At 35.8% G+C, this 25,750-nt stretch overlaps 1 protein-coding gene across 1 annotated transcript in view; it reads right to left on the bottom strand.

The window, feature by feature from the left end:
- PREX2 (phosphatidylinositol-3,4,5-trisphosphate-dependent Rac exchange factor 2) overlaps positions 1-25,750 on the bottom strand; it is a gene marked incomplete at both ends in the record, with an annotated part of 59,401 nt that overhangs the window by 19,266 nt on the left and 14,385 nt on the right. The window contains 13 exons of the mRNA XM_009579075.1: positions 764-771; positions 1,343-1,352; positions 1,421-1,428; positions 1,638-1,728; positions 2,066-2,148; positions 4,123-4,217; positions 7,024-7,203; positions 13,002-13,209; positions 13,561-13,783; positions 17,573-17,734; positions 20,557-20,741; positions 21,610-21,727; positions 24,993-25,129. Coding sequence (XP_009577370.1) covers positions 764-771; positions 1,343-1,352; positions 1,421-1,428; positions 1,638-1,728; positions 2,066-2,148; positions 4,123-4,217; positions 7,024-7,203; positions 13,002-13,209; positions 13,561-13,783; positions 17,573-17,734; positions 20,557-20,741; positions 21,610-21,727; positions 24,993-25,129 — 1,508 coding nt within the window. The remainder of the gene's footprint in view (positions 1-763; positions 772-1,342; positions 1,353-1,420; positions 1,429-1,637; positions 1,729-2,065; positions 2,149-4,122; positions 4,218-7,023; positions 7,204-13,001; positions 13,210-13,560; positions 13,784-17,572; positions 17,735-20,556; positions 20,742-21,609; positions 21,728-24,992; positions 25,130-25,750) is intronic.

Below are 25,750 nucleotides of genomic sequence, written 5' to 3'. Positions count from 1 at the left end.
TGCTGAAACTCTAAGCAAGCACAAAAATAGTATTTTTCTGCTTAAACCTCCTGAGAAAGCCACAGTAAGACATTATTTCTTCCTAAATGTTTTCACAGCTCAAGGAGTTGTCAACTTATATAATTCTAGTTAAAGCTAGGGTGACAGGTCTACCAGTCATCTAAGTTCCCTACTTAGTCAAAGGAGAGAGCAAGGAGCGTTCCCAAACATGATTCTTTCTGAACCAGGTACATAAGATAGAAGGTGCCTGTCTCCGTGGAGTAAGTGGAACCCTGGAACTGTTAGAGGCAAAATTAATTCAATCAGAAAATTAAACTTAAAACAAAATTACTTACTGCTTAACCTAGTCTATCTTTCAAATCACTGAAGTGCTCCTTGTACGGTTCATGAAGATGGTGCAGATCAAGAATAAAATATCCACATGTCCATATCTTGTGTCTAACTGAATATTTATTATACCACTGAAAGGATAACATTTTGTTGTGCGAGCCTGCCAGGTACTCAATCTGAAACACTGAGAAATACAAGCGAGCAGAAATACTCTAGGTTCACCCCCATTATCTTGGTCCCAAAATGGGGAAAAAGAAAGAGGAAAAGAGGAAAAGAGGAAAAGAGGAGAGAGGGAAAAGAAAACACGAGGAGAAGAGGAGAAGAGGAAAAGAGGAAAAGAGGAAAAGAGGAAAAGAGGAAAAGAGGAAAAGAGGAAAAGAGGAAAAGAGGAGGTTATGTGGTCTTCCACACAAATTCAGTGAGGGGGAAGTACTTCAGGCTCTGTAAAACCAGAGAGTTGGGGTACAGTAATTATGCTCTGTTGTCTTCAGTGGGATTTATAAAAGCCAAAGATCCACCCTCTGGCCACCTAAAATTAGTTTTCTTTGCCAAAAGACATATGCAGGATCAATAAAATCATAATCAAAACTATTATACATATTAATACAGCATTTAGTCTCCCATTGAGGTTTTTTCTTCCCTTTTTTTTTTTTTTTTTAAAAATCAGTTCACTGAAAGAAGTCCTTTGCATTTTTCATCACAATCTTATGGCTTCCACCAGATACCTATTTATACACATAGACTTAAGCAACTATGTGAGTGTTAGCAGAGTATCTGAAAGTACACACAGGATTTTTTTTTTTAAACAATCAATAATACTTATATAAGCATATATTTGGCATAACTATTACTGTGACTATAAATTTACATTTGCAAATTATTTATAAATCAACTTCACAAATAATATATCTACAAAAAATAATAAAAATCTGGCATTAGTAAGAAAATAGATCAGAAATGGCTTCAGTAGTTGAGACGAAAATGTAATAAAAACACCTGCAATATACAAAACCTGTTTCTTGCTTCAAAAACCTCAGCAATTCTATAGTCAGTTCAGAGTCTACAATTTAAAGCTGACTTTCCAACAAACCTGAAATTCTTTCATACGCTGTGCAATAAAAGTGTAAGAAGCCAGTTTTCAACTAAGAATAAGATCTACTTATGAAAAATTTCAACAATCAGTTATTGCAGAATACACCAAGATTAAGCAAAATCATTTCTTTAATACCCAGCTCAAGGAGTAGATAGCCATATCCATGTACCCTTCAAGTTGCCTTTTGATTCTCACGGATAGAATTAAATGTTACCTTGGAGGCCTCGACCTGGTGTAAAGTATTTTGTCTGCTCAAAGGCCCTCATCACAGCTGGTCCTTTCAGAAGATTGACAATTGAATCGACCTGTTGGGATCAAGGTTTTGTGAGAAAGATGTTTTTTAGAGCAACAATTAGAAATTCTTTCTTTAAGAAATATGGACTACAGAAAAGCAGCTTTGGATTCTTTCTTACCTAATGGCTCTAGTTAAAATAACAACATAGGGAATGTTAGACTAAATCTAAGGTCTCGTTTAATTCTCAGTTTTGAACTATTTACAGAAAACTGAAGGAGAATGAGTAAATACATACCATCCCAGTAAACAGTGGAAAGCAAAAGTAAAAAGAAAAAGAAGTATTTGCTAAAGACATCTTAGCTCAAACTTGGACATTAGTATCAAAGCCAAGAAAAATAATCTCATACTTGACCAAAAAGATGCTCCAAACAACTATGGAGCTTGTCCTGTTTATCATGGGAGATTCGAACACTTATGGGAAGCTCATCGCCTGAAAAATATTTTAAAATGAAAAATTGTTTAGAAGTTTCAGCATATTTTCCAAACTCTTTGTAGCTTAGATAATCTGCTTTGCACACAGACTGATGCTTATGCTTTCAGGATTATAGCAACTGTTCTCCCCCCATATTTTGCATTTAGTACTCACTCAGTAATACAGAAATAGCTCTTAGAGAAAGGACCATATTCAAAACCCAATTGGACATGGTCCTGGACAGCCTGCTCTAGATGACCCTGCTTGAGCAGGGGATTGGACTGGATGATCTCAAGAGGTCCCTTCAAACCTCAACCATTCTATGACCAAAACGCACAATTCTTCTATGCTGGAGAACATCCTAAACACCAGACTAAATGGCTAAGTAGTGTGAAGGCAATATAGCAGACCACAAAGTCACTGAAATGCATTCACCATAAAATTTTTATAGGGACTCTACAGACAATTCACAATCTTAATGTTCTTACTAATTAAATGATTCTGAGATTTTAGTAATTCAACATAAATAGAGCATCCAAATCCTGTACTTGATATGAAGCTTTTAGTAGTACATACCACATCATTTCCTAAAAGAGTACGAAGGAGAAGGACTCTCCTAGATCACTGCCCTCAGTCACTTGCTCTCTCAGACAACAGGTGATGCAACCTGAATTCTTTCAAAAGCTGTGAAAAATTGAGCTTAAAACTGGTTTTCCTCTTTGCTGTTGCAGTGACAGATAAGAAGTAGCCACCTGATAATTTATAATCCAAATTTATTCATGGTCAATCTAGACTCATTTTTCTTATGTCAGTGAAACACTTAAATAGCACTTTTCTCTCCTTGATTTTTTTTAGCTCCTTTAGATGTCCTTACAGCCAGTAGTTATAACCCTTCACAGTATATTAATTGCAACAGATGGAGCACAGTGCCAAAGAGCCCTGATCTGGAGTTAACCAGGTTAGCTTTGGAACTAGGACAAAATTAAGTCGTCAGGAGAGTGGGAGTTTCACTGAGCAGCAGTATTTATTAACTCCAACACTGTATCTGCACTTGGCTAGCACAGACATATTCTTTTAGGCACCTCAGTTGGTACTTCGGCTTGATGCTGCACAAGTGCGTTATCAGCTCATTTATATCTTAAGTTGAAGATACAGACCCTGGGTCTCCTCTTTTATTAACAGTTCTTTATGTCCTTCATCCTTTCCTCTGTATCTGCTCAGCTCTGTAAGTATGTATCATTTCTGGAAAGCAGCTGCCTAATATTGCATTATTCACAAGGTATCTCAGATACCTTGTGCAATGTCATTAATAATTTGTTGTCCCAACTGAAAATACCTCTCCTGGTACAATCAGAAATAACATTTGCCTTCTCCATGGCCAAGTCTCACTGGTGGCTCATATTCAACTAATATGCCCAGTTCTTTCTTTTCCTAAATCATTCCCAAATGATAAACTTCCAGCTTAGAGCAAATATTTTTCATTATTAGTACCTGAGTATGACCTTGTACTCCATGCAGTTAAATCCCACCTCATTCCTATCAGCAGCTGCATTTATTTAAATTCAGTTTGTCATGGCATAAACAAGAATGTGCTTCTATGTGGCCTCACATTCCTTCCTACAAACATACACAGCCGTATCCTGCCATCCAGGTGCTGACACAGGCTGGGAGAGCTTTCCACACTCACCTAAAATGCTCCTTACTCTGTGCAACACAACGCACTGTCAAGGTCAAGGCATGAAAATGGTTAAAAGCAGTGACTCTAAGAGCTCTAATTCAGTCTATTCACAGAGATACTGGAATGTTGGCTTTCTTTCACAGTAGGACTCTTAAGAGCAGTACTAGCTAGGCAGAAGCAAAATGATACACTTCTGTTACCAAGGAGGATGCAATTTTTAAAACAAAACCAACAAAATTGCCAGGCAAATGAAAAGAATAAAACTGAATAAAAAGAACAGATGACAGTTTCATAGCTGACTTTTCTAAACATACCTGAATCCATTTCATCACTGTGAAAATAAGAGCTGCACTGACTGCTACAAATGCTGGTGAATGAAGCAATGGAGTTCCTATTGCTGTTGCAATCACTTGAAAAACAAAAACAAAAAAAGAAATGAAGTCATGTTCTTTAACACAGGCTCTGTATCAAAGTTATGGCAATTCTTTCCCTTTTCCCGTTTTAAATTTAATGATGAGATGGTCTGTACAATTCTTTATCAGCAATAAAGATCCCTATACTTAAGCTATCATTTAATTGGCAATCCTGGTAGGACTCAGAGGACCAGATTCCCAAAACAGATGATTCAATTGTCTCCCTTCACCTTGCATGTGAACAAGTACTTGCAGAATGATAATACACACTTTCAATGCAAAACAACCAGCTTTTCTTACACGAGTGACAGTTTTTGAACCTGTGGCCTCAAATGTTTTAGTAACTCCACATTTAAATTCTGTACTCCTACTCCATAGCTAATACAAATGACGAAATACTCCGGTTTATTACTTGCAAAATAGAATCCATAATGGGTTTAGAAGAGATTTGATCCATTTGTGTAGCACCAAAACTCAAATTACAAACTATTTTTCCCTGCCAGCCAAAATACAGTTTATGATCCCATCTCTTCCAGCTGTTCATTTTGTTAGAGACGTATAGACATTTACATCTGTGACTTCAGTGAAAACAACTATGCATACAAAATGTCACCCACATAGGTCTAGTAGAGAGATCTGGGGATTAAAATTGGGGGGGGGGGGGGTTCTCCTCTTTTCTCTCAAAAATAACTTGTTCTGTACAGAAAATAGATGGAGAACATATCTACTTCTGCAGCATAAACAGAGTAAAACATAGCCTTTTGTACCAAAAATCCTATGAATATAAATTTGAATTCAAAGTCTTCAGAGTCATTTAGAAGAAGAAAGTTTAGTTTCAATGCAGGAAATGCTTAAGTAATTATCCAGCAGAGGGAGTCTTAAAAACCCAAGTGAATATAAAAGAATGTAGAAGTGTACCTAAAGGATATTTATATATAATGATCTGGTTTTGGTTTTATGAATTGGGTGTACCCATTCACCAAGATATACATGTCTATATTTTATATAAAATGCTGCAGTTACACATGTACCCATGTGCTCCCTACTTGTTTTCTTTATTTTTGTAAATACAGAAGTGATCTTTTACTAGTTTTGGCATACTGACTTACATTTCCTGGCTAAGGTGTATGTTTTGGACCTGTAGCCAACCAGGTATGTGACTGGGGAAAACTTTTAAATGAAGCAATATGATATAATTACAATCATATTCTTTAAGTAGATGAAAAGACATCAGTAACAACATGTTCCTAACAGAGGGTGAACAGTCCCAAGGAGTATTAAGAATTTCTGGCTGGATATTAAGAAATGTTTTCTAACTCTATTCACTTATTAAAGTCTCCAAGGGGAAGATGAAGGTTATTTAAAACTGGATTGTGCAAAGCATGAGAAAATAAAACACAGGAAAATGAGAAACAGATTAGATGTATTAGCTATATCATTCTGTGTTTTTATTGTGTTGTATTGTAATGTTTAGAATGAGACCGTACAACACAAAATGAGAGCATTCTAACAGCTGAAATTAGCCTACTAGTTCTAATAATAACCACAGTGGCATTATGGGATCTGGAGATTTTAAGTATTGTCTAATGTAATTACTTAAGCAAAGAAACAAAAAATTCCAATCTCACTCCAACAATTGTTCTAAACTCACAGATTTTATGATTATTCTGCATATGGAACCCTAGATTTTATCATTCCTAAACAGCCAGAGTGGACCATAAATGACTGGAATCAGAATAAAGAAAACATTTTAAATGAAGACACACTCATGTCCTAAGTCACACCTTCTTTCTCCACATACAAATCTTGTGCCAACTGGGGAAGTTCCCAGCTGGAGCAAGCACAGGCCACTGGAGCAGCTCCTGCACAGTCAGTTTGACACATCATGGACGTGCAGAAACCCCTAAACGCGCTTCAGCTGGAACAGCACTTTGCTTGAGTATTCACCATGGTTAGAACAAGATAAACTTAATATGTGCAAATTACCTCTACATTTATTTCTGCTCAAATTTATACGTATATTTCTGTTTCTACTCACAAAGAATTCCTATCTACCATGCTGCAGTAATCAAATATTAGCTTACGAAAGAGATCTAAACAATACAGGGTTCTGTAGAAAAACGATGACCCTATTGAGATTCTACTTTCTGAGCATAATAATGAACCATGATAATGAACAAATAATGAGCCCTTATTTTACTTGCAGCTAAAATTTTAAATTAGATTTTATATCATGTAGTTAACCAATTCTCTCTAAGCAACAGAAGATAATCTTTATAAGACCTATGCTTGCTATAATTACTCCTTCCTTTTCAAAATTCTTTGTATTTTCATTCACAGTAAACATGATGCATTATGAATTCTAGAGATGAGATGATGCTACAATATTTAGAGTGGAAGAAGGCAACGAATATATGTTGAGAAACAGATTTTTTTTTTTCTTTAGATCAGCAAGAGTGGTGGCTCTGGCATCTTGCTTTCCATGGCAGATATTTGGTTTGTCGTTAGGGAACATAATAACAGAAATTATTTCTGTTTTTTATACGACAGGTAATCTAAAGTAAAGCTTTACAGCTCTGGCTGTGATATCCTATAAAGGTTAGGGATAACGAGATCTAATAACTAATCTGTACTCATAAAAGAGTTTATTTTACACATCTTGTAGCACATCTTGATGCTAGTTATTCCTCTGTTAGAAATGTCAGAATCATTATATTCTGATAGTCTTCATAGCCACTTGATAGTCTACAAACCCACAGGTTTGATTCAGTTGAGAAATAAAAATATTATTAGCAAAGTTACCTGTAAGAATCCCTGTTGCTGATGGTATCATGACCAGAATCTTCTTGTTCATCACCTGTCACGCTGAAACAGACTTTCTTCCCATTCCTTTCCCCCTTTTCATTATCAATGTCTGCCGGTATTAAAGGCTCAGGTGTTTTACGTTCTGACTTGGGAGAATATGTTATTGAAGAAAGAAGGCTGTGAGACAATTAAAAAAAAAAAAAAAGATAAATTAATGTTTTTCAAAAGTGAGCTAACAACAAGATAACATTTCTCGTCAACGTCCTCCAACTATTATTCTGTAATATATGAAGGGAACATCTTAATTCAGCCCATATCTATTTGAAACAAGGGAATAAAGTGACACATTCTGCTGTAAAAAGTGTAAAAATAAAACCCATTAGCATTACTAAATACTCAATCTTGTATGAAGGCAATGATTACGGCTGGGGAAGAAATACAGCACATTCTGAACACTTGAGGTCAAATTTTATATTAACATAACTATTTTTAAACACAAACCATGTACTTCTCAGCACAAATCAAGAAAACAAACCAAAGAAACTATATCTCTGTGAAAAGCATGTATTTTCTTAATTACTACTGTACCAGACATGCCAGCCTGCATCACAAGCTATTTTACTAAGGCATTTTAAAAATCTTTATTAACATATCTGTGTATTTCCTGACATTCAAAGTGTCTAAGCCACTATCACTAGTAAAACTGATGATTAATCTACAAACTTCTGTGACAAGCACAAAAGTGACATCCAGTCAAGAAGAGAAAACAGTGCAGACTGCTACATTTAGAACATGCAAAAATACTGGAAGCAAAAGATTCATATTCTTGGGTGATTAACTTATATTGAGATGTTCTAATTCACTTTCAAGATCAGAACAGATATAATGGGCAATTGTCCTTTAATTCCTATTACTCAAACACTCCATTAGAATGATGCTTTCAAACTAATATTTGGATTTGAAAGGCAGCATTTTTCTTGCAAAAACTATCTTCTAACTACCTGAAATCAGAAAACATTGAATTAAGCTTTTTTTCCTGTAAAGTACTTAGACACAGTAGCAGGGTTTTATTGTAGGAGCTGTCAGAATGGTCAACTGGCAAACTTTCTACCAAATACATGGCAGGATTTAAACATATGTTAGATCTTTTTGTTAGACATAATTCTTACTTCTGAAGGGAAACTATGGGAGATGCGTATCTTTTGTGAACAAAAACGCTGCCCTAATTGTCATTAAATGGTAGCATTCAGAATTCCTTCCTTTAATCTTATTTCTCACCACACATATTAGTATTGTTACATTACACACGGGGGGAATTCTGATCTTAAGTGGTTTAGAGTTCCATCTTAATTTTGTGGGGCTCTGCCAGTTGAAGTCATTAATTCTTAATCCTAACAAAGTTAAGTTTGTTCAGCTACAGTTACATCAGTACTGAGCTATCAATTTCTCTACTCTTTTGACAAAGATATTCTACGAGAAAACAACCTGATCCTAAGCTGTTCTTGAAAGCTGAAGTTTCTGGACTCAAACCAATGACTTTTTGCATACAAAACACAGACAATGTGTTCAACGCCATGTTCAACTATAACGTTTTTGAGTATACACAAATAATTTCCTGACTCTCAGGAATGGACAGAGTTTTAAGAAGGAAATTAAGAAGCCATACACTTTGGAAACGCAATAGGGTAGATCATCCCTATAATGCTGTCTGTTGACTCTATAGCAATGAATACATACCTCAAATGGTATATCAATGGTCTCACTGAAATCATGACCTGATAGGTGTTAACATAGGGTTTGACATTAACTTTAGGGAAACAAGGATGATAAGTAAAGCTTTTTAGCAAATCCTTTCATCATTTCTGCATAACTTTCTCTGGCTAAGAGCTAACAAGAGATAGACAGGTATTTGTCCCACATATAGGAAAAGGTACTGAACTGTAACTGAAATATAGAAAAACTACACAAAAGGTATAATTTTACTGGACTTTAAACCCACCCATCCACTAGACAGGCAACTTTTGGGCTACATGATGCCTTAACACTTCATATCAGTGTGAAATCACAACTCAGTTTTTCCCTATTGCTTAAGTCACAAGTTAGCAGGGTTCCATAAGGACGGGAAGAAAAATGGGGCCCATATTTTACAGCAGTGTTCAGTTTCAATCTATCTGCTAGAGCATACATGTTATTGAACGTGTCCTAAAATAAATGTGTTACAAAAATGTAGACCTTAGAAAATCAGTTCTTCGTACATGTAAAACTTATTTTCTGAATATGAAAATATAAAAGGGGTTCAAAAAGGGATTAGACAAATTCACGGCAGATCATTCTAACAGTCCTCTTAAAACAAAAGGTCCATCCCAAGAAGACCTTGTAGTACTGCCTGCTGGAAGATGAGGTGAAAAAAAGACAAGGATTAATCTATACTTTTGCTTTTTCTTGTGTTCCCGTTATCATCCACCTCTAGGAAAACAAAAATGGGCTTTGGGCAGATCCATTCTGGTAAATTCTTAGGGATTTTGTTGTTGCAAGAAAATAATCAAGAGTAAGAAACAAGCATAATGAACTGCAATTTCAGCTCCTGAAAATATCATCCCCTAAGTAATTATTTGTCAAGACACAGACAGACTATTATATCCTCTTCTTTTATGTGACTGTTTAGTCAATGCTGCCAAGATCTCAGTAAAAGACTGATGAAGGTAGCTGGAGCTTTTCCTAAGGGAGCTTTTCACTTTCTCTCAGCAGGCAGGCTCTTTTTCTAAGGAAAATTTTTTTGCTGAACTACCATGAACGAAAGCTGGAACTTTGGATAACAGAGTTCTGGAGCTGGTAGTTCCTGAGGTAACTGAAGTGCTCTTAAAAACCCAATTCAGGGACTCTAAAACACACAAACCCAAAACTGGACGGAAAAAAACCCCAATAATCATGCTTAAATAGACTTTTTATAAGTGGTTTTTTTTTCTTCTTAAACACAGCACATGTACATTATATTTTCTTTGGAGATGGGTCTACCCCAAACAAAATTATCTTAGATGTCTATCTCTCATAGGAGAAATACATGAATGAGTAGTAACTAACAGCTAGAAAGTCTCTGTAACTATGAAGAAAATTTCCATGAAACAGAGAAATTTAAATCACGACAAAAAAAATCCTTACATGTGGAATTAATCCTATATGCAACCCAAATCAACACAATCCTAAAAGTATGTCAGAAACAAACAAAACTTGCTATGGTCAGTCAAAGCATTAAAAATGGATAGCCACAGGCAGTAACAAAAAACCTACACAACCTGTGATCTGCTCTGCCTTTTCCTCACTCCACGGAGGCTCAGAAAATATTCAAGCCTCTTGTATACTCCCAACAGACACCTTTCCAAAAAACAGCTGGGATCATAGGAGCACATTGAGTGCATCTGAACCAAGAACACAGCAGAGTCACCATATAGAAAACAACTTGAAGAAGGACTTATTTCTGTATAACACCTAGCATCAATGGTGGGTATCTGGCAATGGTACTAAAGAAGTACTGGGACACTATTGAACTATTTGAATGGGGAGTCAGTGCAACTTTGAGAGGCTGTGGAAAGGGGATATATATCTTTTTTGTGTGTATCTATCTTTCTTGCTCCATCAGTTCTGCATTTCTTATGCAACCCGATCTCATCAGCAAGCCATGACAAAAGTTATTATGAAGATAATGCTAGGAGTACACAACATTCTCTTAGCCATTCCCTTCCCATAATCCACAAGCTCTCACTGCTTTCACCTGCTCTTCAGGTGAAACACTTATTTTTCAGTTCACTTTCATTCACTAACAGATAGGAGAGGTTGGGCAGATAACACCCTCCCAAGATTTTGGGAGTTCAGAGGGAGACCATTACTGACCTCAACACAGAGCAAAGACATCTAGTACCATGAAAGAGCGACAGTTTTTCAACAGTACTGTTATAAAGGGTACCGAAGAGTCATTTAGTAGCCCAATTTTTCTATCATTCAATATCATATAAATTTAGAATTGTGATACCATGTTCATATTTTCTGTTCTGAGAAAATTATAATAATGAGGATTGCTTATAATAATAAGCAATTCAGTAAATAAAGACCTCAATTTTATTGTTGCTGTGTCGTAACAGAAAACAGAAGTTCTACAGTCTATTTTATAAAGTTCAAGGATCGGTATGTTCAAGCATTTCCTCCTAGCTGCTGAAGTATGAATATTTCTAATTAAAGCACAGCTGTTTGATTACCCTGTCTTATTACTCTGTCTTTTGATTCCTAGTAGTCCTAACTTTTCTCTGAAGAGTTAATTAGTAGCTGTAACTATGTTCTAATATAATATACCACGTATTGCTTCCCTCTTCCCTGTTCAGCATTTTTAAGTAGGTCCCTTGGCTATCCTGTTTCCTGTATAGAACCGCTTTCCTCCACAGTAATTACACACTGGCAGTCCACTCGAAGTCCGTGAGGAATAAAGCATGAAAAGTCTGTCTTACAAATAGCAAAAGGTAAAATTTGCTAAATAAATCTGTGCAGCTTATACAAGATCTGCTACAAGGTCAGTGTACAGGAAATTTATGAAAGAAAAAAAAATGAACCCTTGTGTTTACTGTCACAACTGTGTGACTCTCAAATGAATATATGCATATATATATATGTATATACCGGTACACACAATGTATCTATCTCTGTGTGTGTGTATTTATATATACATGTGTATGAAAGAAAGGCTCAGAAGTTCCTGTGCTTTTGCATGACAGGCTCAAGGGAGTAGAAGGGAAAGGCATGGCAGACTGGTACCTGGAACTTCCTGAAATATTGACTGAACTTCCATATACAATTTTCTGACTTCCTTGAGGAAGAGTGACAACACAGGCTTTACTGACAGTCATTTTTAAGTGCACCCAAGCACTGAAATTATCTTAAATTTAATTAACTGACTTCATCTTCAGCATGATAATTAGCAGAACTATATAAAGGCACAGAAAACAAAGTTTTCTTTAAAAAATTTGAGGCCACTCTTACTTTCATTCCTATTGCAGTATGTAATACATTACAACTACTTATTAGTGTGTAACTATTACATTGTATTACTATTAGAACACTACAAAAAAATTCCCACTCTGAAATAACAAAAAAATTCCCACTCTGAAATAACTATGAAAGGACAAATCATTGTACAGTCTTCAAAATAACAGGAGAAGCAATGATACATTACTTTTCCAAACTGGAGATCATGAAAAATTGGCTTTTAAACTCAAAAAATTGTGTTATTTATATTTTCAAAATGAATAATTTCTGATATTTGCAGTACATGTGGGATCTTTCAAAACTGAAAGACTATCATCCTTCTTCATCCTCATCCCAAGACAGCAAATAGCCTAGCAGTCAACCCACTTAGCTCACAAATGGAAAAGCAAGTTTTAAATCCTTGTCCTGAACTAGGACAAACTGTCATGAGACTCTGGGTCTCCCACATTCAAGCCAAGTGTCCTAATCACTCAAGAGTGGCTCTCCCTAGATCCATAGTTCTTCATTAAGGCCAATTTGTTTTTGAAAAATGTCTAACAAATTAATAATCTTCCTATGGGTGAAAAATGCTTTTCCTACAAATTTGTCTTCGGGACTATTCAGCAATAGTCCTGAAAAGTTCAGTAAAAGCTATTTTTATACCTCTGCCCTTTGTTTCCATTCCTAGTGAAATTTCAGATGACATGTGGGCCTCATATTTCTCTCACCTCAAAATAATTAGCATTTCCACATTCTAGAGAAAAGCTACAAACTAAAGTGGGAAAAAATCAGGGACGCTGGGAAAAAGAACAAAATATAATATTACCTACTCTTAAATTCTTTGCCTCATTTCAATTCTATCTGAAGTCAACATTGATCCTACACTACACAAAAAGGATACCCAGATTTATTGGTATCTTCAATGGAAAAATTAAAGGCAAATACAGATGGTAACATTTACTTACTCATCTATTTGACAAACACATGTTTCCACCTCTTTCAGTGCAGCTTGTAATTTGATCAGCAATTTTTGATAGACATCTTGTGTTTCTAAATCTTCTTCTTTTAAGAGGTACCTGAGACCATGGCCCTCTTGCTGGCCAAGAGACTGTCCTGAAGGGGCAGCCATAGTAGCAATGGTATGTTGGACATAAATCATGGGATTCAGTTTACCTGGGAATAATCCAAAGACGTTACATCATTATCTTTTTTTCAACATACATTTTGAAGTTAGTAAAATACCTAACAGACATTGAAATATTTTCCTGCTTAAAACTTTATGTAATTATTTAATTTTGCATTTTATTTTGCATATCAAAGTCAAGCTATTTAAGGAAAAAGTTATTGTGAAATTATGACTAGCCTTTATTATGCTTTAAAATAAACCTAAGTATCGGAAATAGCAGGATTTCGTAAAGGCTTGTCCTTGATTTTAATATTTGGGACATAAACCTAAACCAGTTACCTTTTAAGACCCTATATCAGAAGCACTGGAAGTAGTTCCTTCAAGCTCAACTGACTTACCTTGATCAGTATTTTTATTTTCCTTCTCATGGGAAGAATGTTTTCTGCTGTCTAACTGTACGCCAAAGGCACTACCAAGGGAAGTTGAGGTTTTAGGGTAAGAAACTTCCATCACGTTGATATGGCAATTGGTTGGACAGAAATCACTGCTGTGAAGTGGTGAAATCTTTGACTTAGCTTGTTTGAAGGTAGGCCAAGCTCTGTTTTTTAATACTCTTGAAAACTATAAGTGAGAAAGAAAAAAAAATTTTGATTAACAGCTTTTGATGTGTCAGCACTTGGCTGACAAAACCTGTGTACCTGACTAGAAAACAATAGTTTAAAATATTTCAGGCATCCTTGACTTCAGATGCCTTGACTTCATAATTTCCATCTTTCTCTACAAGGGAAAGAAAAAATATTTTTCATTTATATTTTTGAGAAGTTGGTTTTTGAAGTAAATTATATTCACAAATTTAAATAGCCTTGTAACAAGGAGATAGAATTTAGTTTCTTTCCAACATAATAAAATATTAAGTGTCTTCCTGGGGAGAAAGACTGGAAATGCTCTATGATCCAGTGCTGTACCGCACATGACATTTATAAACACCTGTTGACATAGATGTTTTCAAGTCAATGTCTTGTAAAAAATTCTGAAATTTTTGCCTGAAGCTATAATAAAGACAGAATTGGAAGCTATGAATTATTAATTTCATAGTCAGGAAGGATGAAGTCCTCCTTAATGGTTTCCTGGGCTGCATCAGGAGAGGCATTGCCAGCAGGAGGAGGGAGGTGACCCTGCTCCTCTCCTCAGCACTAGTGGGGCCACACCTGGAGTACTGGGTCCAGGTCTGGGCTCCCCAGAAATAGAGAGACATGGGCATACTGGAGAGAATCCAGTGAAGGGCCACTAAGATGGTTAAGGGATTGGAGCATCTATTCTATGAGGAAAGGCTGAGAGAGCTGCGACTGCAGCCTGGAGAAGAGAAGGCTCAGGGGGATCTCACCAATGTATTCAAATACCTGAAGGGTGGGTGCAAAGAGGACAGAGCCAGGCTCTTTTCAGTGGTGCCCAGTGACAGGACCAGAGGCAATGGGCACAAACCGAAACACAAGAGGTTCCCTCTGAACATCAGGAAACACTTTTTCACTGTGAGGGTGACTAAGCACTTGCCCAGAGAGGTTGTTGGATCTCCCTCCTTGAAGATACTCAAAAGCCATCTGGACACGGTCCTGGGCAACCATCTCTAGGTGGCCCTGCTTGAACAGTGGGGTTGGACCTCCAGAGGTCCCTTCCAACCTCAACCATTATGTGATTTTGAGTGATTCTGTGAAGCTGATAAACATTAGAGCATAAAAATTGCAAACACCGTATTTTACAGACTTTGCTAGTCCACCACCTCTTTTCTCCCCCATATATCAGCTAGCAATGATGAACTTTTTTTTTCCCCCTCTGTTTTATGGTCTAATTCTAAAACAGTGCTTAGCTACATCTCCTTCACTATTACACTGAAATTTTGTGCACACTCTTGAACAGGCCGAGTTATTTGTTTTTGATGATGTCAACCGAAAATGGCTAAAACTGAACTGTACTAAATTTGGACACTTGGAAAACACACCTACTTCAGAATCATAAAAGTCATGAGATCAAGCTCTCCCATTGGAAAAGAGACTTGTCAGTCCCAAGTAGGATTTTTGTCAAAATGTGTCCTTTCCAGTGCAGTTTGTTGTTAGGGGAGAATTTTTTCTGGAAAAGACGTAATCAGTTTGAAGTCCCTGGTATTTTAATCACAGTATCTCTCCAGTCAAAATATTGCACAGACCTACCTCAGCTCATGCATAAGAGTATTTTCAATCCCTAATAAATGTCAGTACAAATTCAATCAGTCAAGTTTTGACTAACACTTCAGTTGAACAAAAGTATGTCCCTTTTGAGTAATAACAGGTTTTTGTGCTGGGATTTAAATTTCTGTTTATTTTGGTGTCATATTACTTCAGCCTAATGAACATTTGACTGATTAATTACATTTAAATCTTTGTATCAGAACAAGATCTGGAAGGTTACAAGAAATCCAATTATGGAATTGTTCAAAGGCTGAAGAATGTACAAATAGTTAAGAAGGGCACTAAGGACATTCAACGATGAAAATGTTCCTGCAAGCAGTACATATTTCACATCTCAATCTCCCACACATCCTGCTCCAGAGAGACCAAATGCCTGGCTACGATTTAATCAGGTCATAAGTCAGACCCAAAATTCTTTTCATATATGTGTTGAGAAACATCTGGGACTCATGGCACTGGACTCATGGTCTATTACGAGCAAAATGTTCTGATAATAATAATAGTAGGAACTGCAGAAATCTACAGGGTTTCTATTTATAGAATTCGAACTTTCACAGTGAAACCAGGAGCCAAGCCAGGCTCAGGCACTCTGAAAGTCTCCTGTAACTATGGTTACCTTTACCTTGCCAAGAAAACGACATATCTATTCCTGAAATTCATTGCGTTACTAATTGTCATTAAAAGCTGTAACTGTGAAACTATTGATTTTTGAGCAGATGAGCTTGAAAATGCAGTTTGTATCAGCAATATCTGCTTCTAGACAGTATAAGCACTATGAAAACTTCCCCAAGGCTGTTCATTTCATATCCAGCATAACACAATAAAATTTCGTTTATTGTCTTGGCCTCCTGTAAAGAGACTGTATATCATGCTCAGATTTTTTGGCTACGGGAAATGTATAAACCACCTACATGTTACTTGAACTCTAAATACACTACTATTAATGTTAAAACTAACAAATTTGTTTTTTAAAAAAGATATTTTGATTTGTATCAATTTGAAAACACGGAGGTGTATAATTCAGGCAAACAACGGAGAGATCGGCTGTTTGGTAATGCAGTATCAGAATCCTTTTGATGTCTCCTTCTGTGACTCAACTCCTCAGTTTATTCCATTTCTTATCAGAGAGCACCCTGAAAAGTCTTTGGAAAGCCGCTTTTTGGCCTTCATCCTACTGAAGCTACAGGTTTTCCTTACAGTTTTCCCTCCTTTTCCTTTGAAAAACAAGAAAATATTATCTGTTCATTTCCATGCAACTTTTAGAACTATGTGAAGTTTCTACATTGAACCTCTTTTTCCTTTTCTTTTTCTACTTTTCAATTTTTTGCATATTAACTCTCAGAACAGACCAGTTTGTAAATGTCACAACTCAGATACCCAACTGAGATAAGACAGGGCAGAGACAGTTCTATGTAGCCATTTTGGGCCTACTTCAAACTAGTTCCAAACTCCCAAGAATTAGATTGTATGGGAGAGGAACCAGAAGCCAGGATGAGAAAATAAGTTTGCGTTAACAAATTGGCAAACGGTTGATTCATTTATGCCCTGTTTAGCTAAACAACTATAGAGAAATACACTGACAGCAACTAAAGGTCATAGTCCAGGTTATTTATTCATTCACATCTCATTAATTTAGATCTCAAGTGTATGAAAGTCAGCACCTCCGCCTTTTTTCCATGCTATAATGTTTTACTAACCCAAGTTAATCTAACAATTTACAGAGCTATTACTATTAAGTTATGCTAGAAAAAGTCATACCAATTTAAAGGGCATAAAAGATGAATGAAAGGGTAACAATTTGGTATTTAAAATTAAGATGCATTAGAAGGACAAAAACAATTCCGCTGTTATTGCTTCATTTTTGGTTAACATCTGCAAATTCACTAGAGTATTGGTTTAAGGCATTTACAAGAATGCTGGGCCTTTTGTGGGAAATAAGCAGTTGATTGTATCTACAACTGAACACAGCAAACAAGAAAGGATACGATCTACCAGTGTCTAAAAAAGGGATAATAAAGAGTACGGTTTGAAAACAATTTATGCAATTACTCAGTTTAGGCATTCACACCTCAAAATAGCTAAACTTTCAACCATATTTTTGTCATTGCAATAGACATTTTGAAGAGTCATTCCCCTTTATTTCCCTTAAAAGACAACTATCACCAAGCTTAGGACATGCCGGTCATACCTTTTTATAACTAGAGATTCTTCGGTAGATATGCTCAATTTTCTCACTGCAAATGACACTGAATTTACTTTGAAGCTCGGTGGGGATCACTTCATTTAAGGAATTGAGGCTGTTGCAATTCTGCACAAAATGTTCGTCGCTTTTTGCCAGTGCTTCAAGAATCTAAGATGATAAAAACAAGAGCAGTACATTATGAAATAAGATGACTAAGATAACCCCTTGCTTAACCCCTTTCTTATCATCCCTTATAATTGAAGCTGAAAAGCCTGATAATCAGTTGCCTTTTAACATTACAGGCAATGCTGCATAACAACAATTAATGAAACTTGGGAAGCAAAGAGGTTTCTTTAGATCTATCCCCTGCATAAGTTATACCCATAATAAGTACTTTTATTTGGCTTCTCATTATATTGTCCAGTAATGGATTTACTACTGATTTCCTACTAATGTAACCACTATGGCTCCTCTGAAATACATTATCTGCTGTATTTACTTGAACAGCACATATTAGGCAAAGCTGATGAATTAATTCATTACTTGTAGCAGAACTTTGGTCTGGCAGTATAAGTGATACTAACACATTGAAAAAGTATACAAAAAAACGGAGTGCTATCTTCTTGTACATTCTGCATATATAAACAGGAAATAGGGAACAGAATAAGCTATACTGCCCAGCAAAGACTGAAGTCTTGCTATGATGGAAATAGCACCAGCAAATGATGGTGATAGAAAACTGAAAAAAAGGCATGTTGAAGAGATGAGGGTAGTATATAGCCCTTTTTTTGGAGTTAGAGTTACATTTCAGGCATTGAAATTCACTGTGTTACGAACTTGGGAAATGCCTATTGCTGGTTAGGTCCAACTCTGAAGATGCGTTTGAAAAACACACCCAAAATAACTTTCTAACAAAGGCACTCAAAATCCAGATTAAGCCACCTAAATAAGAACAGACTCACATTTTAGAGATACTCAAAGTCGTCTGGACAAACAACGCATACAGTATTAACCCATCATGGGACTTACGTCTGTAATTCACTTCTGGCTACAGTTCATTAATACAGTAGCCACCATCACAGACGTAATATACAATTTATAAGCTTGACCAAGGAGTTTAGAAAAAAATGACAACATACAGAAATTTTGGAGTGCAAAATCTGAAGTTTTTAAGAAGTCACAGTTTATAAATGACTAGATCCTGAGAGAATTTTTTTCTTAGGTCCCCAGCAGGATGATTTAAGGAAAGTCTTTAACTCTTCTGCTACAGTGTTTAATTACTGTATTAAAACACCCCAGTTGCTTTGGTCAGATTTTTAAGTTTCCTTTAAGTCAGGTTTAATTAATAATACAAATTTAAATAATTCAAGTGGGGTTTTTTGCAGCTGTACATTAAAATAAGTGCTTTCAGAACCAGTAACTTTTGCAGCACAACTTTGGATACTTTCTCATCATAATAATTAACACAAAGATTTGCACAATATACCAAAGCAGTCCAGGATTACTTCACTCCCCTACTACATATGATGCAGAATGGAGATCTTTAAAAATGTAAAGCAACAATAAATGCACACCAAAGAGAGAAAGAAGCATATGGAGAGATGCCTAAGACCCCACTGAATGCACAGAGAAGTTTATGTTTAGAGTATTTAAAACCATTGGCAGACAGTTATATTTGATGAAGTGCCACTACAATTTTTATTATTGCCTTTGAGTTAAGGGACCTGATTTTTCTACCGGTGGACCTTTTGTAGTCATTTAGACCACTATCACTTGATATAAACTTTATATTATTCTAACATAGTCACATTACATCTCTTTATTGTTTTTTAATCATTTCTAAATATTCAATTAGCCAGCCTAAACACTAAGGGTGATGATACTGCATTATTTAAGGCCAGAATCAGTGTGCTGGAAGTACTTCTACTTAACTACTCCATGTACAAAAATTGAAAAATATTTCTTAAGCAGTCAGGAAATAATACCTTAAACATCTTATATGGAATTGTAGTTACAGCAAGAATTAAAATCTGTCAGCCCAATAACTTGAAGCATTGACTAGACCAGCTCTTGCACATCTCGTGATGTTGGCGCAAGAACATACTCCCCTGTCTGTCAACCTGACCTGCTCCAAAGTGAAGTCAGGGAAAAGAAACACATACCCATGCCTCAGTCATTTCAGTAAAAGATCAGTACTTTAGTTTACACTTCTGATGGAAAGATCAACAGAAAAAGAAATTTGCAGATATCAATACACTCCCCAAATGTTTGGGCTTTCATACTTCTATTAAGTGTATTTTGTTAGCATGCATATGTGTGTGAAAAGATAAAACCAAACTTAGTAAAAGAGCTGTATTACTACATTATTTGTCAATCTGACCCAGACAATACCAGATATGTATAAAAAATTTCACATCCCATTCACAGCAATCACAGATTTTACCATTTGGAAATATTCACAAAATAAAAACTCCAAAATAAACTCTAAGTTGCACTTTGTTTTTTTCTTCCTCTGTGATTTTGCCAGTGTGTGCGCCTGTAGATGCACAGCTTTATTTTACTTTCAGACACAGAAAAAATGTTGTGCTACTCCTTTTACTGAAACAAATTTTAAAAGTTGCACATGCAATTCTGATGAGATTAAATAACTTTTGGAAACTACAGCCTACCTTCACCAAGTTTTGACATTTCAGTAAGTCTTTGACTTTCTTTCAAGTTTTATTTGATAATTAAGATAAGAGGGAGAGGGGCAGGAGGAATGGAAGACTTTAAAGTTCTTCAAGTTTTTTCACTTTAGAGGCTCAATTTATAATCACACCATAACCTAGTTTGCTTCCTCAGCACACAATCATCCTCCAAAATATCAGAGGGAGAAAGGTGACCAATTATAAGATATTAAATGAAATACATATAATCCTAAGAATAAGCAAAAGACAGATGTTGCTCCATTGGTATTAAGCATAGTAACACACGCAAAAATTGCTTCATACCTTTGCAGTCAAGCTGAAAAACCCCTTTGGTTCAATCATTTTTTCTAACACGTGGCACTTTATTCCAGCTGTGCTGTCATACTCATAAACCACTCCATATTCCAGATGAACATTGTCAACAGTCAGACTCACATGATCTTTCTTCCCATCAATTATTGCCATAGTGTTAAATTTGTCAATTACCTCTAGAATAAAGAAAATAACACAAATCAGTTGAGGAGGGTTGGCCATTAAACAAACTAAAAAGAACATAGGCAAACGTTCTAGGAACAGGTATGCTCTGATCATTCTATTTAAAAACATTAATCAAAAACCCCAGCTACCAGTTGAATGATTTAGAAATCCAAACACCAGTAGGTTTATGGATGCTAAAATACTAGATTGCTAAAGAGGCATGAACAGACAAGTCACAGTAGTCTCTCTTTACAAACAGTTATTGAAGGGGACTAATTCAATTTCATTTATAATTCAGAGACATACAAAAGCAACAAAAAAAGGGAAAACTGAGAACTTCTAAATAAACTAGAAGAAAATGACCATGAAAAGTATCAACATTCAGAAATGAAACCACAATATCAGCATTTACCCAGAGAACATACAGTTCACATGTTAACTGTCTCTTTAATTACCATGATGCATATGAATGCAGCTTTATCTAAATGTTAATTGCCTGAAAATTTTCTGAAGGATAGCTGATTCATTATTTCTCATGCAGTAGTGACTAACACATCTAATTTAGCCTTAAATGATTACTCGTGGTGAAAATAAATCAGGTAATTCCTAGGATTATGTATTTTATGAATGAAAATTGAACAGATTTTCCCTAAAGTGTTACACAGAAGCTTTTTCTCAAAATGGGAAATATAATAATTTTCAGAGAACAGCATGTTAAATGTACATTTTTAGAATACATAAAAAAGCAAATCCTTACATAAAACACATCTTACGGTCTGCTTGCAATTTCCTCTCTGAAAACAAAACCACTGCCTGTATCTTCCTTGCTACTACACCAACGTTCTGAGCAACAACAAAATCAAAACAAGCATTGCATACCTTCCACTTTGCAGTCAAAAGCATCTCCTCCATCATCTCCAGAGGGCTTGGTGTTTGTTTTCTGAAGATCTTCCTGTGCACTTTCAATGCTGTTGTAAACCCACTGTATAGAATCTTGCTAAAAAACAACAACAAAAAAGACAGCTAGGAAAAGCTTTGCACATGCAATTGATAGCAACTTATTTCACTGCTCTCAAACATGAGATAGTTGCTTTAATTCCCTGATTATTATCAGTTTTATTGCCTTCTGAGCTCCAAGTTAAAAATAATAGTTTGAAAATTACAGAGAATTTTGGCTTTGTCTAAAACCATCTGAAGCATTTCATCAACTTATTTTTTATTTCAGAGTATACTGTCATGAGACAGTATGAAATCTGTGACAGCATGACATCCATCAGTTTCATGTCTTTGCCAAAAATAATTTAAGACATTTCAAATCAAACTGCAGATTGAAAAATATTTGAGACAAGAAATCGTGAAAAAATAAAGAGAACCAATTTTTGCCTTGCTAAATCTGCTATGCGTCCATAAATCTGCTGGCAAATATTATGGAATACCAACCAAAGACATAGTATGTCCAGTTAATCTATCACTCACGTGTCACTGGCAAGAATAATATACACTACAGCCTTCATTACTTATATTTGCCTTTACTACAGTTATTTTACTAGATGTTCTTTATTTTTCCCCCAGATTAGCAAAACCAAGAGGGACAGAATCACAGGCCCCAAAAGTCCAGCATCTTATGTCATTGAGTGACATGTGAGCACAGGAACAGTGGCTTGGTCATACCACCTATGCAGAAGCTACGTGTACGCCTTACATCTTGTTCTCCCCCCTCGCTTACTCAGCCACATGCCCATCACATCTTTGTGGAAGGGCCTATCAAGAATGGCATCTCCGGACTACTCTTCTCTTCCCCTTACACTTCAAAAGAAGCTTGACAGTCAGTTAATCACTCCCTCTCCAATAGCTACAGCAGAATAAATGACACGGTTATGACTAATCTGAATAGACTTTAAAAAGAAGTTTGTGGAAGAATTCAAAGTTAAGCAAGGATAGCAAAAGTTTAAGCTGAATGTTACAATTTTCAAGCAAAATGCCAAGTACATCCAATTATGCTTTGCTAATATAAAATATTCAGCTGCTATCTTTATCCCATTAATCATAGATAACCAAATTTTTGCATGATTAAGGTACTATTTCTCTCTAGGTTTCCTAGACTCATCCATGCTTTACTTTTCACTCAATGGCACTGAAATATTTTAATGAGGAAGCTTAACTTTCAGAGCTGTCCGTTGATTGTTGGAAGACACCTGTGCACAAGCTGATCGACAGAAACACTTCTGAAACCCATGCTTCTTTGCAGATACACCTGAAAGCTTGCTGCTTATTTATGGAGTCTTACAGGTTCGATCAGCAGGATTAAGACTGCCATGCCAATCTCTAATAGGAGATTTATGCACATTATGTCAAAAGGTTCCTTCATTATTTGAACTTAATATGGCCTAATGGAAGGACTAACTACTTAAACTGGAAGTCCCTCTTTCAAAAGTTAACACAAGATATAATGCAATATGATTTGGAGCAATGTTCTCCAGAAGAATTAGAGAGGCACAAACTAAGCATAAATCTGTCACATCATGCTTAGTATCACCACAAAGAAATTGCACGTAATTCCAAGAAGTAAACTCTGCTTCCAATTTTCTTCATCCAGACAAGACAGAAAGAATATAAACATTGTCCAACAGAAGTTACACAGTTATTCACACTGCAAGAATCTGAAATGAAACTTCACACTGCAGGCCAGCAGGGAGACTCCTCACCCTGAGAAGTGGATTATACAGGAAACAGAAAAAGACCCCCTTTCAATTATGCAATTGCCAACCACAGAAGAGACTGCAATATTCGTGTTAATTAAATGATAGACTAATGCACTGTACTTAGAAAATAGGAGAAATCCATAGTCATCTTCCAAATAATTAAAAACCCAAATTTCTGAATAGGAAATGAAATTTCAGCTGTCTTGACACCAGTAAGAATACTGCCATTTATTTCAGTCTAGACAGTTCTCCCATAGCATTTGATAGCACTATATCCTAAATGAAGATTTTCTTGTCAGTCTGGGGGATTTTAGTTGTTTGTGATTTGCTGAATTACGATCAGCTACTTTTTTAGATTGAAATAAATACTCCGTATAGGAAAAACAGTTATGTACTCCAACATACTAAACAAGTGGATTAAAAAAACAGAGTAATTTTGCATGTCAAGGCATTCATGCCAGCCTACATTAATCAATCCTCTTTGGATGTCACTAATCTCTCTAGGAACTCCAGACTTACACACAGAGAGAACACACCTGCTACAAAGAATTTAATTTGTCTTTTTTTCTAGCCAGTTTTGCTATTAGTGTACAAAGCACCCTCTCTTTACTAGAGCACATCTTCCTTTAAAGAATAGGTGACCTTGATCTTGCTATGCTATGTAACAACTTCAATTCTGTATTAAGAGTCTCAACACAAACACCCAGACAAACATTTTCATAAAGACTGTATTTGCATGACACAGTTCTAACTAACTCTTACTTACAATTCTTATCTCATATCTATGCAGTAGGTGTGGGAGAAGGATTTCACTTTTGATTTTAATCGGATTTTTCTTCTCAATTAACATGCATTGGAGTTTGTGAAGTTAATTAATGATATTGGTTCACAGTTTATGAAAAATTTGCAGGGACTTGGAAAATTACATTATAGAATCCAGCTGGTTTTGGTTTTCTTCCTTAAATTTGTGTCTTGGAAGCCTTTGATTTTCTCCTATGCTAATGTGAAAAAGATAACAAAAATTGCATGCTTATATTAAAAAAAGTGAAATCTTGGGTCTTTGAATGTATGTTTATGGCCAAGATTGGAATGCAACAGGAACACAGAGACTTTTATAGATGGAATATGTGCACTCTGCTCTCTATGTGCTGAAGTGTTAATTCTGGAAGAAGATCAGATTTTTGCATTGCTTTCTCATGCTGCTGAGCAGGCAGTAAGCTGTGTAAATCCCTCTCCATCATGATGAGAATACACCTTGTAATGCTTTCTGCATAGAACTGCAGAAACACATGAAATAATCCTTTAAAAATACCATAGGAAAAAAAAATTGCTATAAGCTTAGGTCTATTTCAATGTAGAAATTAAATAGACTTTGAACATCAGCAATATATTGAGCAATCTTCAGCTTTTACAATTCAACTGGTTTGCATTCACTTTTATTCACCACTCCCTTCTCCTCATCATACTCAAACACAACAGATATGTGGACACCACACTGTTTACTTTCACCAAAAAAAAAAATTTAGAAGAAAATCTGCAAGGGTACCAAGTGAGATGTACCTGCATTGGCCGCCTGTACTTCCTGCAAGCCGTGACATGAGCAATAACACTTGCATGAGTCTCTTTGCTGACATTAATTCCGTTCACTTTGATTATGCATTGGCCAGGGTGGAGACCTGCTGCAGCTGCCACTGTTCCTATAAAAAAACCCAACATAGTTAATAGACTTCTTTTCCTAAACATCTCCTTTAAAGCTTACAGTCCAAAAGCCTCGTTTTTTAATCAGAATCTGCTCTCACCAATTCTTATATACTTCCCCTGATCACAGGGTGCTTCTGCAGTCAGCTGGACTCCAAGAAAACGGAGTTCCCCAGCAGATGATTCCATAAAAAGAGACCAGACTATTTCCTAAAGGCTGTTTTATAAAACAAATGTTGATTAGTAATATGAAAATGTGGAAAATTTGTCTTAAAGAAAAGGATTTTAAAAGGATAAAAAGGCTCTAGCTACTCACTAATTATAACTTAGATCACTTTTATTCTGAATTCTTTTATATGCCCCAAGCTTATAAGCTTCTTGACTACTCAGGTGACTCTATTTTACATACAAAAGAGAAGCTTTCTGACAATTCACAAAGAAGTATCAGAGCATACTAGGGTTTCTTGTTAAACATTAAGTGAAATATCCAAAGGCATTTCCAAGGTTTTTGTTCTTATTTTAATCTTTTTACCAACTTAATTATAACAGAGTGCCTTACAGCTTTAATCAAAATACCCAAAGATAATCAAGTAGGAGATCTCAAATTTAATTATTGGGGG

The sequence above is a fragment of the Fulmarus glacialis genome, unplaced genomic scaffold (assembly GCF_000690835.1).
Source record: "Fulmarus glacialis isolate BGI_N327 unplaced genomic scaffold, ASM69083v1 scaffold43145, whole genome shotgun sequence".
Lineage (NCBI taxonomy): Eukaryota > Metazoa > Chordata > Aves > Procellariiformes > Procellariidae > Fulmarus > Fulmarus glacialis.
This window is presented reverse-complemented; position numbering and strand designations above follow the sequence as displayed.